Genomic DNA, 16,597 nt, shown 5'->3' on the forward strand with positions numbered 1-16,597 from the left:
TAGTGGAGACTCTGAGACAGACTGAAGTCATATACACATATCACATATGTTAACCTTTCATACCAGCCATATTGTATTTACATCTAAATCAGTCTAGTGTTTATATACTTATTAACTGGTACATAACATCAAAAGGTGATAAGACAAAGAATCTTAGTGCCTATTTTAGCTATCTGATAATGAAACATGGCTTGAATGCTTTAATTCCATGGAAGTTATATTTTCGGGGATGTTTCATCAAAGTAATAAAAATAAAACAGCAGTTTAAATTTCAAGATTAAAAGTATATATACATTCAGTACAGTTATATCTTTTTGCAAGACATTTTATGTTCCATTGGAATTAATAATATAATTTTCAATAAAAGTATGCTAATATCAATGCAAGCTAACAAATTTTTTGATAATGAATATAATATGCAAACAACATTCATATGTATGTAGAACATGCATGGTGGTGTAAACTAATGTCTGCTGCATGAAACATGCATAGTATTCGTTTTCAGATTTCATTCATTATGGCACTATAATGTCTGCATGGAATTCTTCAGTTGAGAAGGAAGAAAGATAAAGAGTCTTTCAGAACTCTTCTGTCAATAAGGTTACAAGAGTATTCCTAAGCATGCCCAGAGAACAGTTGCCATGGTGAGTACAAGTTTAGACGGGAGCAGGAATTGTGCAAATGATCCAACATAACCAGAGCCAGTAACTGAAAAAAGCAGAAAAAAGTAAAGTCACAAAAAGCAAAATAATATTATTACACTGCGGACAACATAAACAAGAAGCAATACAAATAAAATGTCTAGATTGTAAGGCACCAATTATCATGAAAGAAATGATCATATTATTGAATAAAAGTTGCCCATTTAATAACAACTTTTAAACAGAATTTTTCACACACATGACTGAAAACAATTTATATAACTTTCTATTCAATCTAACCTAAAAATTAGTTATCATAAAAATTTGTAAAATTATTCACATGGAACCAAAAAAACTCATAAATCATGTGCCTATTAAAAAATTCCAAAAAATTAGGCTGTTCTGAAACAGCTGTAAACAGGATGGTCTCCCATTTTCTTTTTTACCCAAACAAAATCCTAAGCTAAAGTCTGATATCATTTCTTTATAATTGGTCTCTTTTCAAACCAGAATGTTAAGTCTAAATATCTATCTACACATATCATATATAAGTAATCAAAATGCACATTTAATAGAAAACCCATATATTTCATCATATGTACATGTATCTAAATGGGCCTCTTTACATTAGACACGGTCTCATCATTCATAACCTGCATTTCAGACAACATGTAGACCAAGTTAAAGTAAGGTCATTACCTTTCTTGGAAGGAACCTTGTAGTACTCTTTTAAACTAAAATTATTGTCTAGAAACCAGAAAATCCTTGTTTTTTGGTACCTTTATGGCCCCTCATTCCAAAATGATTTGGGCATCAACCCTCAAGTCTATCCCAATCATTCTTTTGTTGTATGAAACCTTATGGTAAAATTTCAAAGAGGTTCATATTCTTATACTTAAGAATTAAGATACAATCTGGAAACCAAATGTCTTAGAACCAGGACGAAGAAGTAGACAACCACAAAAACGTGGGGTCTGATCAAAATTTAAAGGTGCATAACTTTATGTCCTGTAAGAGAATCTGTGCAAGTTATCAAGATATTGTTTAATAATGTAGAAAGTGTGACATTTATTACAACACAAAACAACAAAAGTTATCCCTTAGTATCACTAGAGACTGTTGAAAGCTTGCAGGCGACACAATAAATGATAACTGCTAATAAATAGGTGTTTCATAGATTTTCATGGTGCATAAATATCAGGTTCATCCATTATATTTGATATCTTCTTCTAGCTAGATAAGATAAGATAAGATGTTTTCATTCCAATTAAAGGGCCCATGAAGAGCAAAGCAATTTATTACAATGATTTTTATAATTGCTGATGAACATTGCTGTTTGCAAAACTGTGAGTTCGGATATTTTTGTGTGGTTTTTATCAATGCAAATAATACGACTGGGCAAATATAAGTACTCTCATTGGAACATTTGCTTCATTTATCTCGAAGCGCCTTTTCCTGAAATCGCAAGAACTAATCTTTCATTTTTGTCCATTCTTTTAAAATGACGATAATTTCTGAATTAACAGTATCATTCTTTTAAATGAGGAATAGAACAACATATCTTCAAATAATTAGACTTGACAATATCATGTAAGAAAGTGTATAAAAAGGTTGAAGCAAATAGGTTTAAATGCTTGGGATTCTTTTCATATCAATATTAAATTTACTGGAGGAAAAGCAGGGAAATACATAAAGCTTTGTATAAAAACTCAATCTATTTTTAAACAATGATCACAACAATATGATTTTTAAAATGTTTTTTTTTTCTTAGATAAATTTATTTTCATTCTTGTATATTTAAAATAACAGAAGGAGGTTGATGAGAAATGAATCTGAAAAACATGTCAAACATTTACATTATGAAGAAAAATTCAGGTTGCTCTTATTTGTAATTTCCTTGAAAGTGACAGACATTTGCCATTATGTGTTATAAATATAAGTATTGTGTAAACGATAAGTTTATGACCAATGGTTCTGAAAACACATCATAGATTATTTAATGTTCACTGTCAACATAAATAGTTTTAAATACTTGTATCCCTTTCTAATCATATATCCCCATCGAATCCCTCAACTTTCTTGATTTAGAGTTTCTCTCACTTGAGTCTCTTGATTTTACTGAAACTGCACTCACATAATATTTTTCATTTTACAAATGCTCCCCTCTCTGAATATTCATGATTTCGAAACTCACTGCATACTCATAATTTTGCTATTAATACTCTCAATAGCATTTCTGAATTTCTCATATCCATCTTCTTAATATTTATACTATGCAAAAGAATTCTGTCGCTCAATTTCTTAACACTTGGCTTAATAAATATGATTATTTTCACAATCGCTCGATATTCTTAGTTTTGCTCATTCTCTTTACTAAATATTCAAAGTTGATCGACCCTCTCTCAAAATAATCACGACCAATTCAAAACTCCTATAAATACATTCAACTGGACTGATAATAGGAATTTGCAGAATAATACTATAAGGACCATCAATAAATCTGTAGTCAACTGAAAATAATTGACGGGCCAATTTATCACACACTCCAACCTGATTTTCTAACCTGACAGCAAAACAAAAACACAACACTTTTCCAACTTTGGACAAACCAAACAGATGGCTTATACTAGACACTTCCCAAGGATATAACACTTCTATAAGTGTGCTTCAGGAAATACATAAATATGTGTTAAAGAGAAGATAAACAATTTTAGTAGAACATAAAGATGCAGTATATGAGGGTGTTGTGTAGGGCACTTCAGAGGGTTCAGACTTAAAATAATATAATTTTTTGCTAAACTGGTCAGATCATGAAAGCCAGAGAAAAATCATCCTGTAAAGTTTGTTTTTTTATTCAAGCCAAATGAATGGATATAAATTTATCAAAACATCTGATACTACTTTTAAAAAGATGTTTGAACTAATGTCTGAAATCCCTTTTAAAATACCCTTTTGTCACCATCCAATACATGCAAAACGTTTGAAAAAATAACATGTATTCTTGATTCCTTACCAGGCCTTTGTAACCTTTTACCCTCTACAAAAACACAGCAATTCATTTTACCATACTTAAATGTCCCGAAATGATATTATTTAAATAAGGAACAGGCCTTTAAATTAAATCTGATAAATAGGCCCCTTTATGCTTACTTCAGCCATATTGACTAAGTGGCAGATTTTCTGGATAGGGGTAGAAATAGTATGATGGTATAAGGAATCCTATACATGCTTCCAAGCACTATTCTTTTCAATGTTGTTTTCCTGTATTTTTCAAACAACTTTTATTTCTATTATGAAAATCTGCATCCTATTCAATATGGCTGCAAAAGCAATGAAAGGGCCTATTGGATATATATTATATGTAATTTAGGATCTTCATAGGAGATGTAGGATTATATTCCCTGAAAGTGTTTGATATCACCACCAGACACAGGAGATATAGGGCACTGACGGGAAATAGTAGGCCATATCCCCTCTGAAAACCCAAAACAAAAAATATATTATACTAGAGTGTCTTGATTTCAACACTATCTTTCACATATCCCTTGTTTAGATAACCAATCAAATTACAGCATTAACTAGGTTATTTCATCCCAGTTTAATATCCTTATATATCCAATTCATCAGGTTTTTTTTTATATATTATAGATTCTGTCACAATATTTGATTTAAAAAGACACTATTTGAGAGTTTGTAGTGGCATAAATCTGCAAGAGAATATTTCAAATTAGATCATTTCTATATGACACCTTATATTAATAGGATTAATGATACAATATATAGATAAGGACAAAAACAAAGAAATGCTTGTTTAATTTAAAGATGATTCGTCAGGTAACAGGGACCCAGTTTGCCCATTTATTGCCTTTAAGGTCAGTATACAATATAAAATTGTTTTTCTGGTAAGGGAAATGATAACAATCAATCATCAGTCACATCTATATGGATCAGACTGTATTTCCATGTAAAACATTTATGCTCTTTTCCTTAAAGGATTTGTCATTGATCATACTTTGAAGTTAGCACAAAAGGGGTTTGTATATTTTTGAAATCCTTGTTTAATAAAAATGAGAAAGGAAATGGGGAATGTGTCAAAGCGACAACAACCCGATCATAGAGCAGAAAACAGCCAAAGGCCACCAATGGGTCTTCAATGTAGCGAGAATTCCTTAAATCTATCTGCATGCAATATCTCCGCATGTTATAAAGCTGTTAAACTTACACTGTATTTTGTAACTTAACCCCAATGAAACTTTTTCTAAATCAATAAAATCAATAAAACTAAATTACTCTCAGAAAGATGTATATAATAAATAGAAGTTCAAGATTACCTACATTTTTAACTGATAATATTTTGTTGAAATGATTTAATAATCAATGCCTCAATCTTCTTAATAATAATAAAAAAACAAGAATGTGTCCCCAGTGCCCCATCCGCATTATCATTTTCTATGTTTAATGGACCGTGAAAATGGGGGGAATATCTAATTTGGCATTAAAATTAGAAAGTTAATATCATAGGGAACATGTGTACAAAGTTTCAAATTAATTGGACTTCAACTTCATCAAAAACTACCTCCACCAAAAACTTTAACCTGAAGCAGGACAGACAGCTGAACTGACAAACAGCCGAACCAAAGGACCCACAGACCAGAAAACATAATGCACATAAATGGGGTATAATAAATGGGAAATAAAAAAAGTTCAGAGGCAAAAATAACGAGTCTATTGAAAACCCTAAAACACTCACATCAATTTTTTCTGCCTTACTGAAAATCTCAAATCAGCATTGATAATTGTGAATTGTAAAATCAAGCATAGTAACAATTAATCCGATCTTACCTTTTCCAGTAACAAAAATAAATGACTTTGCATCTGAAGTCCCTTTGTTGTTAACCGCTGTCACTTCAACTTCATAATAGGTTGATGGTCTCAAACTATTTATTTCATATGCTGTTGCTGCTCCATCGACTTTAATGGGTCCTATCCATCCTGACAACAGCTGCTTTTTCTGGAATTCATTGCTGGCAGACTTGTTTGGAAATACTTCCACCTACATTTAAATATTAAAATCTTAAGATGATCTGCATAACATAACAAGAGTAAAAGTTTCTTATGTCATTGAAGTTTTAGATTGTAGACATCTTTATTAAATTCTGTACTTTTTTATATGAATCTGTCAAGAAAGGGATAAAAAAATTTTGAAATAATTTATTTTATTAGACTGAAAACTTCTAAATGTCCAGCAACAAATATTACATTCATATTCAGGCTGTTTTCAGCTCTCTGGTTGGGTTGCTGTCTCTTTGACACTTTCCAATCTCAGTTCTATTAAACATGTTACTTATGACACATTAATTGACCAAAATGCTTTTTCTTCTTTGCTCATACAGTGAAAACTATCCATTTGTAAGTGAAATTTTGTATAATTATTTGGGGAAAACTGTGTATTTGTTTGAGTAAGATGTATAAATGTATGTGTTGGTATAAACTGTAAATGTGTTCTTTAACCGTATATTTGCCTGTGAAATACATATATTTATTTGTTAAAACTCTATACTGTAACCCAACAAATTTTCAAGCAAGCAATTTATTTTTCACTTCTTTCGTGAGTAAAAAAATTAAGCAAATATATCAATCACCGTGAATATGCAAAAATAGGTTCTATTCTTATTTGACTACATCAAGTAATTTGAAAGTCGCTAAATTAAATCATCATGCAGTGGACTAGAATGGACTAAACACGAAATAAAATAAGTTGTTTTACCGTATTTGTTTGTGAAAACTGTATACTCCTCACAGAAGATTGCAATGAATCATACTACATGTACACCAAACTTAGTACGCAAGAGTTTTGTAGAATTTTATAATTATCAGTTAATATCACCATAAGCAGCTAGAACTAAATTTAAGACTGGGTAAGCTGGGAAGGATAACAATACCTCAGATATCCTTGCTCCTCAATAGTTGTAATTAAGGTTCCTTTTGGTCATGCTACACTTCCAAGTATTTATATCTCCATGGCTTCCAAATTTTTGGTATTAAGTATTCAAATAGGTAAATCCAGAACAGCAATTCGGGCGCACCAAATTTAAAAAGTGTTATTTTTGTTTGCATTCGTTAACATTGACTTTTATAGTCGACTATGCAGTTATGGGTTTTTCTTATTGTTGAAGACAGTACGGTAGCCTATAATTGCTTACATCCACTTCATTTGAACTTTAGTGGATAGTTGTCGCACTGGCAATCATACCACACCTCCTTATTTTTATTAAGTACTTCTTACATAATTCCTCTGGACATAGATCATTTTGATGAAGTACATTAGATTTAAGTTAGGACTTACCTGAGCATATTTGACATAGACACTTGAGATGGGAAATCCCCCATTATTCGGCGTATTCCACTGTAAATTGAATTTGAGGGGGTAATCACCATATGGTTTAGAAAGTACAACGATCGGATAAGGCTTTCCTACAAAATAGTAATAATTAACATTTACAAATCACATATATTTATAATGTAAACATAGGTTTTAAAACCAGATCATCATAAACAGATGAACTGTTGAAATAGATTGATTGATTGATTGTTGGTTGCTTAATGTCCAGTTAAAATAGAGATATGTCTCCCTTGTGTGTAATTTCCATGGTATGATTCAAATGTTGAAATATATTTAAAGACTATAGGTTGTCAAAATGACATGAAGAGGCTTAGGCATTAGTCAACTCACTTAGGGGAGAAAAGGTAATAAAGGGTTTTATTATTAATATATTTTACAACTTACTTGCTTGGAGAGTTTGCGTAGGCAAACTGTATTCTGGACTCAGTCCGACTTCATTCCTAGCATACACTTTTACATTGTAAGCAGTACCAGGTGTAAGACCATCCAATACAATTTCAATCTTTGAATCCATAGTACCTGTAAAACATACATACATACTAATTTACGTTAGTACTTCATATTCATATAAACACAGATTTTTGAACTCATGACACATGTTAGTGGAAAAAAAGTCACCAGATATGCTGAAGAGCAAAACTTTGAAAAGTCAAAAAAAAAAGACAAAAAACAAAAACAAATATAAACAGCCAATGAGTAGTGGGTCAACTTCTAAAATAGAACAAAGCAAATGGTTCAACTTGTTACAGAGCAGAGAAAAAATTAAAAAGTCTCTAAACAGAACAAACAAAAGAGTCATTTTCTAAACAAACAACCTAAAGGTCAACTTTTAAACAGAACAACCAAAAGGTCAACTTCTAAATAGAACAATCTAAAGGTCAAATTCTAAACAGAACAACCTAAAGGTCAACTTCTAAACTAAACAACCTAAAGGGCCAATGTCTAAACAGTACAACCTAAAGGTCAATATATAAAACAATCAAATGGGTCAACTTCTAAACAGAACAACCTAAAGGTAAACTTACAACATATAGGTTTTGACAAGAAAAATGTGACCGAAATGTGTTCCTGACAGACAGAGTAAACTTTATCTTGTAGTTGCTTAGAAAAATGTGACCGAAATGTGTTCCAGACAGACAGAGGTAAACCAGAACATTAGCTCCCATCTTTGTCAGCAGGGAACTTGGTGGCCGAGTGGTCTAAGTAGTGGAACTACTGTATCACAAGCCTGTGAACACTGAGGTTTTGAGTTACCTCGCACATGGCAGGTGCGCTGGATTCCAATCTTATTTGACTAGGATTGTCAGTTTTCCTACCGAAGGTCAGTGGTTCACTACAGGTACTTCTGCTTTCTTCATGCTAAATTTCATCATGTATTATTTTGTGGTTTAAATTTAGACCAGATGCTCCGCAGGGCGCAGCTTTATACGACCGCAGAGGTTGAACCCTGAACGGTTGGGGCAAGTATGGACACAACATTCAAGCTGGATTCAGCTCTAAATTTGGATTGTGATTAAATAGTTGACACAGCATAGGTTTCTGACACATAATGAATGTTGTCTAATGAACTTAAAATTTTTTTTGCCTTTGAGCAATTCACTATGCTGTTGAATATTAATCCTCTCAAAAAAATGTTTGAAGAAATTTTCTTTTTATTTATGAAATCTGAAATGAAAAAAATTGAACCCCCCCCCCCCCTCCAATTTTTTTTCACATCCCTCTTTCCCTAATTCCAAAACTGATCTCAATTCAAATTTCTAATGGAGTTTGCAACAATAACTACTCATTTAAATACATATTAAAATGTAAAAAAGTGCTTGTTATCACTGAATGGTAAAGATTGTTTTAATTTATCAGTTGGTAATAAAAGTGAATATACATTGTATATTGTATACAGCAATGATTTAAGTTGATTCAACTACTATTCTGGACAAAGAAAGATAACTCCAACTGAAAATATGAAAATTTCTTGCTATTGCACAATATTGTGCAATTAGATATTTCTTGCTATTGTGCAATACTGTGCAATTGAAAATATTTGCTATTGCACAATACTGTGCAATTGAAGATTTCTTGAAATTGCGCAATACTGTGCAATTGAAAATTTCTTGCTATTGCACAATACTGTGCAATTGAAGATTTCTTGCTATTGCTGAATACTGTCCAATTGAAAATTTCTTGCTATTGCACAATACTTAATATAAAAATTTTGGATCCTGATTTGGACCAACTTGAAAACTAGGCCCATAATCAAAAATCTAAGCACATGTTTAGATTCAGCATATCAAAGAAGTCCAAGAATTCATTTTTAGTTAAAATCAAACTTAGTTTAATTTTGGACCCTTTGGACTTTAATGTAGACCAATTTGAAAACGGGACCAAAAATTAAGAATCTACATGCACAGTTAGATTTTGCATATCAAAGAACCCCAATTATTCAATTTTTGATGGAATCAAACAAAGTTTAATTTTGGACCCCGATTTGGACCAACTTGAAAACTGGGCCAATAATCAAAAATCTAAGTACATTTTAAGATTCAGCTTATCAAAGAACCCCAAGTAAAATCAAACTAAGTTTAATTTTGGACCCTTTGGACCTTAATGTATCCCAATTTTAAAACGGGACCAAAAATTAAGAATCTACATACACAGTTAGATTCGGCATATCAAGGAACCCCAATTATTCAATTTTTGATGAAATCAAACAAAGTTTAATTTTGGACCCTTTGGGCCCCTTATTCCTAAACTGTTGGGACCCAAACTTCCAAAATCAATCCCAACCTTCCTTTTATGGTCATAAACCTTGTGTTTAAATTTCGTAGATTTCTATTTACTTATACTAAAGTTATGGTGCGAAAACCAAGAAAAATGCTTATTTGGGCCCCTTTTTGGCCCCTAATTCCTAAACTGTTCGGACCTCAACTCCCAAAATCAATCCCAACCTTCCTTTTGTGGTCTTAAACCTTGTGTTTAAATTTCATTGATTTCTATTTACTTATACTAAAGTTATTGTGTGAAAACCAAGAATAATGCTTATTTGGGCCCATTTTTAGCCCCTAATTCCTAAACTGTTGAAACCAAAACTCCCAAAATCAATCCCAACCTTCCTTTTGTGGTCATAAACCTTGTGTCAAAATTTCATAGATTTCTATTTACTGAAACTAAAGTTATAGTGCGAAAACCAAGAAAATGCTTATTTGGGCCCTTTTTGGCCCCTAATTCCTAAAATGTTGGGACCAAAACTTCCAAAAACAATCCCAACCTTCCTTATGTAGTAATAAACCTTGTGTTAAAATTTCATAGATTTCTATTCACATTTACTAAAGTTAGAGTGCGAAAACAAAAAGTATTCGGACGACGACAACGACGACGACGACGCAGACGACAACGCCAACATCATACCAATATACGACCAAAAAATTTTCAATTTTTGCCGTCGTATCAAAAGTGCCAGTCTGAAATGAAGCCTTGCCAATGGATAATTTAGTTCTGTGCTTTACGGAATTAAGTGTATATAAAAGATTTAGTCTACACTCTAAATGATTAATAGCTTGACAACTGTACATACTCTGGTTATTGTTGTAGCCTGTTTACCTATAAAATATCTTTTGGTTATTGATGTTTTTGAGTTGCTGTCTCATCAATGTAAATCCCACATTTTCTTATTCAGTCGCTTTTTTTTTTTTTTTTTTAATTAGTGCACCCTTGCTATAATTCTGTGTTTTAATCCTATATGAATAATGTTAACTTTATACATACCAACTCTCACTTTCCTAGGTTGGGCATTAGAATACTGAACTTCTATCTATGTTTTAATACTATATGAATACTCTTAACTTTGTACATACCAACTCTCACTTTCCTAGGTTGGGCATTAGAGTACTGAACTTCTATCTATGTTTTAATCCTATATGAATACTCTTAACTTTATACATACCAACTCACACTTTCCTAGGTTGGGCATTAGAGTACTGAACTTCTATCTATGTTTTAATCCTATATGAATATTAATGTTAACTTTATACATACCAACTCTCACTTTCCTATGTTGGGCATTAGAGTACTGAACTTCTATCTATGTTTTAATCCTATATGAATAATGTTAACTTTATACATATCAACTCTCACTTCTCTAGGTTGGGCATTAGAATACTGAACTTCTATCTATGTTTTAATCCTATATGAATACTCTTAACTTTATACATACCAACTCTCACTTTCCTATGTTGGGCATTAGAGTACTGAACTTCTATCTATGTTTTAATCCTATATGAATAATGTTAACTTTATACATACCAACTCTCACTTTTCTAGGTTGGGCATTAGAGTACTGAACTTCTATCTATGTTTTAATCCTATATGAATACTCTTAACTTTATACATACCAACTCTCACTTTCCTAGGTTAGGCATTAGAGTACTGAACTTCTATCTATGTTTTAATCCTATATGAATAATGTTAACTTTATACATACCAACTCTCACTTTCCTAGGTTAGGCATTAGAGTACTGAACTTCTATCTATGTTTTAATCCTATATGAATAATGTAAACTTTATACATACCAACTCTCACTTTCCTAGGTTAGGCATTAGAGTACTGAACTTCTATCTATGTTTTAATCCTATATGAATACTCTTAACTTTATACATACCAACTCTCACTTTCCTAGGTTGGGCATTAGAGTACTGAACTTCTATCTATGTTTTAATCCTATATGAATAATGTTAACTTTATACATACCAACTCTCACTTTTCTAGATTGGGCATTAGAATACTGAACTTCTATCTATGTTTTAATCCTATATGAATACTCTTAACTTTATACATACCAACTCTCACTTTCCTAGGTTGGGCATTAGAGTACTGAACTTCTATCTATGTTCTAATCCTATATGAATAATCTTAACTTTATACATACCAACTCTCACTTTCCTAGGTAAGGCATTAGAGTACTGAACTTCTATCTATGTTTTAATCCTATATGAATACTCTTAACTTTATGCATACCAACTCTCACTTTCCTAGGTTGGGCATTAGAGTACTGAACTTCTATCTATGTTTTAATCCTATATGAATAATGTTAACTTTATACATACCAACTCTCACTTTCCTAGGTTAGGCATTAGAGTACTGAACTTCTATCTATGTTTTAATCCTATATGAATAATGTTAACTTTATACATACCAACTCTCACTTTCCTAGGTTAGGCATTAGAGTACTGAACTTCTATCTATGTTCTAATCCTATATGAATAATGTTAACTTTATACATACCAACTCTCACTTTCCTAGGTTAGAGTACTGAACTTCTATCTATGTTCTAATCCTATATGAATAATGTTAACTTTATACATACCAACTCTCACTTTCCTAGGTTAGAGTACTGAACTTCTATCTATGTTTTAATCCTATATGAATAATGTTAACTTTATACATACCAACTCTCACTTTCCTAGGTTGGGCATTTGAGTACTGAACTTCTATCTCCTGCACAGGTGGCCCATTAAAGGTTTTTGGAATGTTTACATCAAAAGTGATAGATATTGGAGTTACTTCCTTCAACTGTGCACTAGGACTTGGTGGCGGATCTGTTAAAAAAAAACAACATAATACACCAAATGAACAAGCATTCTGAGAGTATTGCATGGCAAAAGTGTGAAAAATTTATTATTAAAGTGAATTTACTAAGTCCATGGACCATAACTCTAGACAAAATCATCAGAACGGAACAAAATTTGAAACTTGATCTGTATCTTGTCATGATGAAAATATATACCAAATATCGAATCAATATCTTCAAGTACAAAGAAAAAAAGTGTGGAAAACTGATTTGCCTGACTGACTGATGGATGGACAGACAGACAGACGGACGGACAGAGTGCAAACTTAAAGTCCCCTGCGACTTCGTCAGTAGGGGACTAAAATCATCTGTATCGAATCTTGACCTCCACTTTTTCATCAGTTCCAACATATCAATGTTTTAAAAGCATTGATCAAAACGGATCATAAGTAATTGCACAGAAACAACATTTAATCAAGGACCATAACTCCTGAACCGTAAAAGTGAAAATCGTCAATACTGAACTAGAACTAGACCTCCATTTTGTCATCAGGTACATGTTAAAATTTGACAAGCATTCTGTGAGTATTGCCTGGCAATACATAGTCCACTACCGATTAAAAATTCATTGTACTGGAACAAAATGCTAACTTGATCTATAACTTGTTATGGTGTAAACTATATAACAAATCCAAGTCAATATCTTCAAACATGACGAAAAAAAAGAGTGGAAAATTGATTATTTGAATGAATTTTCTAAGTCCAAGGATCATAAGTCTGCACAAACTCCTGATCCGGTATGACAATATCGTAATGTTATTTGTTGGGGAAAATATTTTATATTATTATATTTTCCGTATATTTCCAACAATTTTATACATAGCCAAATCTGCAAATTAATACCCAGTATAATTTGACAACAACACTACATAATTTTTACTTAATTGTCTATTTTTTGAAATTGTAAAGAAAACACAACATGAATTTTTATTCACACATGTCATAAATATGCCAGGCTATTGCTGATAAGACACTGCTGTTGGTAATTAGAATCAAAACTCCTTGTAATTCTTTATCTTCAATTAATTAACATGTACTGCCAGTGGCATAAGGATTAAAATTTAAATCATTGATCGTCAATAGATAAACATATACCGCCTTTGGTATGTATAACGTGCACATTTATACCCTGGGTCAAGTTTCCTGTAAGAGGGGTGCGTGTTACTCATGACTACAAACATTTTCTTAGTCTTTTTTTCAGGTCTGAACTCCGACCAAGAAATTTCAAAAGTTTTTATGTTTTACATGTTATAATTTTAATATGTATCGTATTGTTCTTGATTTGTCATGTTTTATTCAAATAAAAGTATTTTATATCTTTGTTGTTACATTTATCGTGTAAATTTGTCCATCTGTTTTGCAATCCAGAAATTTGCCATGTCTTTATAAAGACACAATAAAGCTTTTGTTGTCGGTTACATTAGCCTCTGTGTTCCTTGTTGTCATAACTTACGGTTTTTGTATGTGTTCATCATAAAGAGTTGAAGAAAAGTGTATGAAAATTGAATAAACCAAGCTCGTTTTGAAAAAAAAAATTTTCTAATGTATCAGGTGATCATCATGTGGGTCAGTCATGTGACTTAATACAAAGTATTGTAAAGTGAAGATTTACTCTATGAGAAGTTTATTTTTATAAATAAGTTTTTACTTTGTAACTTTTAAACTTTTAAACAACTGTTTAAAAACTGTTCAAGAGATAAAGATTGAAAACATGATAATCCCATAACAAGGTCAACCTGTCACTGATTTGTTTTGGCATCGATTAGACCTGTTGATTGAGGTGTGATAATCCCGATTAACAGCTAGAATCATCAAACAAAATATGAAAATAATGAGATTTTAACAGTTTATTACAGCACTAATGAGATATTTTGTCAATAAACGTGCTAAATATGGATGAACTTGCTCACTACTGTTCTTCCAAAATTAAACATATCAAATGGACGAAACACCAAAATTACACACACCAAAATAAAACACATACTTTTCGAGAAAAATCGCCAAAATATCCAGACGCCAAAATATCCCAATTTACGGTATATCAAGGACCATGACTTCTGAACAGTAAAATTGAAAAATCTTCAATATCAAAGTCATCCTGAAATTTGTCATTTGTATCAGCATATAAAATTTTCAAAACATTTGGTTGAACAGTTCTTGAGGTATTGCATGAACAGATTGATACCATATTTCACCAATTTAATAACTGTTTTTATTTCCTTCAGAAAACCCAGTTAAAGGGAAACTTCGCAAAAAAATCAAAAATTGATATTATGTTCATTCTGTATAAAAATGCTCAAATTCATAGATATTAAAGTTTTATTCCGCTAGATAAGCGATCACCATCGATTTTAAATTTAGAGCATCAATTCTCTGCGATCCGCCATTTTGTCTTCTTTCCCGATTAATAAAAACGATATGTCTATAAACCACAAAGAAACAAAACTACAGTAACCGATGTAGTCGTAATTGCGTGTCGATATCTTGTCAATCGTACGGTTGTTTTATCCGACTAACTAACTTGATACGAAAAATATTCTTACTTTTTTTAAATTACCATGGTCTGTTGTTTTTAAACTGTTGATATTGGAATTAGGTGAAAAGTCAAAGTTGAAATCATAAATAAGTGTTCTGTGAAAATTGTTTTCGAAAATCTAATTTGTTCATAATTCTTTAAAGTAATAAACAAATATATTTTGATCTTCCCTCATCTGATCACCAGCATGGCTAAAGGTATTACTTCCAAAGGTATTGTGAGGGGTGTGAGGTGACACGTCCAGGTATTCAAGCGATTTCCTGTCGGGCTTGCAAGTTCATGCATCGTTTCACTTCTGCAGGTATTGATCAGTGTACACGGCTGATAACTTATAACTTATAACTTTCCATTTTGAACTATCAGATGAATAATATACAACTCTGTCTTACTTGTCATTACTAAACTCATACGCTTGTTTATAAATAACATTTCTGGTGTAAAGAATATAATTCATAAACATATAAATAATACCAAAAAAATAAGATTTGATGAAATTAAAATCTATTTAAATATTTTTTCCAAGGGTGAATTTGGGAAAACGTAATATATAGTCATTGTCAATAGTGAAGGACAGATTGGAACAGACCAGAAATATTGATTTAAAAAAATGTACGCACTTGCCGACGATTCGTTTATACGACTGGATAGAAAGTTACGGAACTATAGCGCAATTTAAAATATATACATGTATACATTGAACATAAGAAAAAAACATATATTTTGAATAAATAGGGGTAAAAGTGTTGTAAATAGACTAGTCCACGTATGCCAACAGTATGTAATCTTCGAATGTCGATAGACTATTGTATACCAGAAGAAGAAGAGAACCAATTTGATTTAAATACAGGTCGATGTATAACTTTTGCTTTGGTTCATTGAAGCTGTGGACCTAGTAAAATCACAGATTTATATTTCAATAAGATTGTTCTCGAACAAAGGAAGTAATTCGTCATCACAATTGTTATATATGCCACTGGACGAACACTAATTATCCCCAGGGAATGTGAATATTTTGCTGGGAAACTTTTGAGTATCAAAGTTTCAAATTAATTTCGGGATTTATTTTCTTTCTTGGTATTCAATAACAGAAAAAAGAATAAATTACTTGTTCGCTAAATAGGGGTATTCTTGTCAGATAAAAGACTTTTAGTTATATAAATTGGTTCTGTCTTTTTTTTAAACATCGTTAAAAAGATGTGTGTCTAAGGTGAACGCCACAAGAACCCTGTAATACTAGTACGAGAGTATAGCATGTAAACATTCCTTCTCAATAATATGGTTGTATTGGAAATCTTTTCATACAGATTGACAACTCATTGTCCGATATGCATGTAATATTTGCCACATGACGCCCATAGTTCTTTCTACCATCATCATCGTATTCTGTGATATTGCT

General features: G+C 31.7%; 1 protein-coding gene across 4 annotated transcripts in view; it reads right to left on the bottom strand.

Annotated features, from left to right (window-relative positions):
* Positions 1-16,597, bottom strand: part of LOC143079584 (neural cell adhesion molecule 2-like) — a 96,324-nt gene that overhangs the window by 25,523 nt on the left and 54,204 nt on the right. For 3 of the 4 annotated variants that reach the window (XM_076254996.1, XM_076254994.1, XM_076254997.1), the window contains exons 12-16: positions 12,484-12,633; positions 7,429-7,563; positions 6,988-7,115; positions 5,484-5,694; positions 3,655-3,678 (exon numbers count right to left, since the gene is read on the bottom strand). In XM_076254996.1, the coding sequence (XP_076111111.1) occupies positions 3,655-3,678; positions 5,484-5,694; positions 6,988-7,115; positions 7,429-7,563; positions 12,484-12,633 (648 nt within the window). The remainder of the gene's footprint in view (positions 1-3,654; positions 3,679-5,483; positions 5,695-6,987; positions 7,116-7,428; positions 7,564-12,483; positions 12,634-16,597) is intronic. The other variant, XM_076254995.1, reaches the window with a different exon arrangement.

The sequence above is a fragment of the Mytilus galloprovincialis genome, chromosome 6 (genome assembly GCF_965363235.1).
Source record: "Mytilus galloprovincialis chromosome 6, xbMytGall1.hap1.1, whole genome shotgun sequence".
In the NCBI taxonomy this organism is placed as follows: Eukaryota; Metazoa; Mollusca; class Bivalvia; order Mytilida; family Mytilidae; genus Mytilus; species Mytilus galloprovincialis.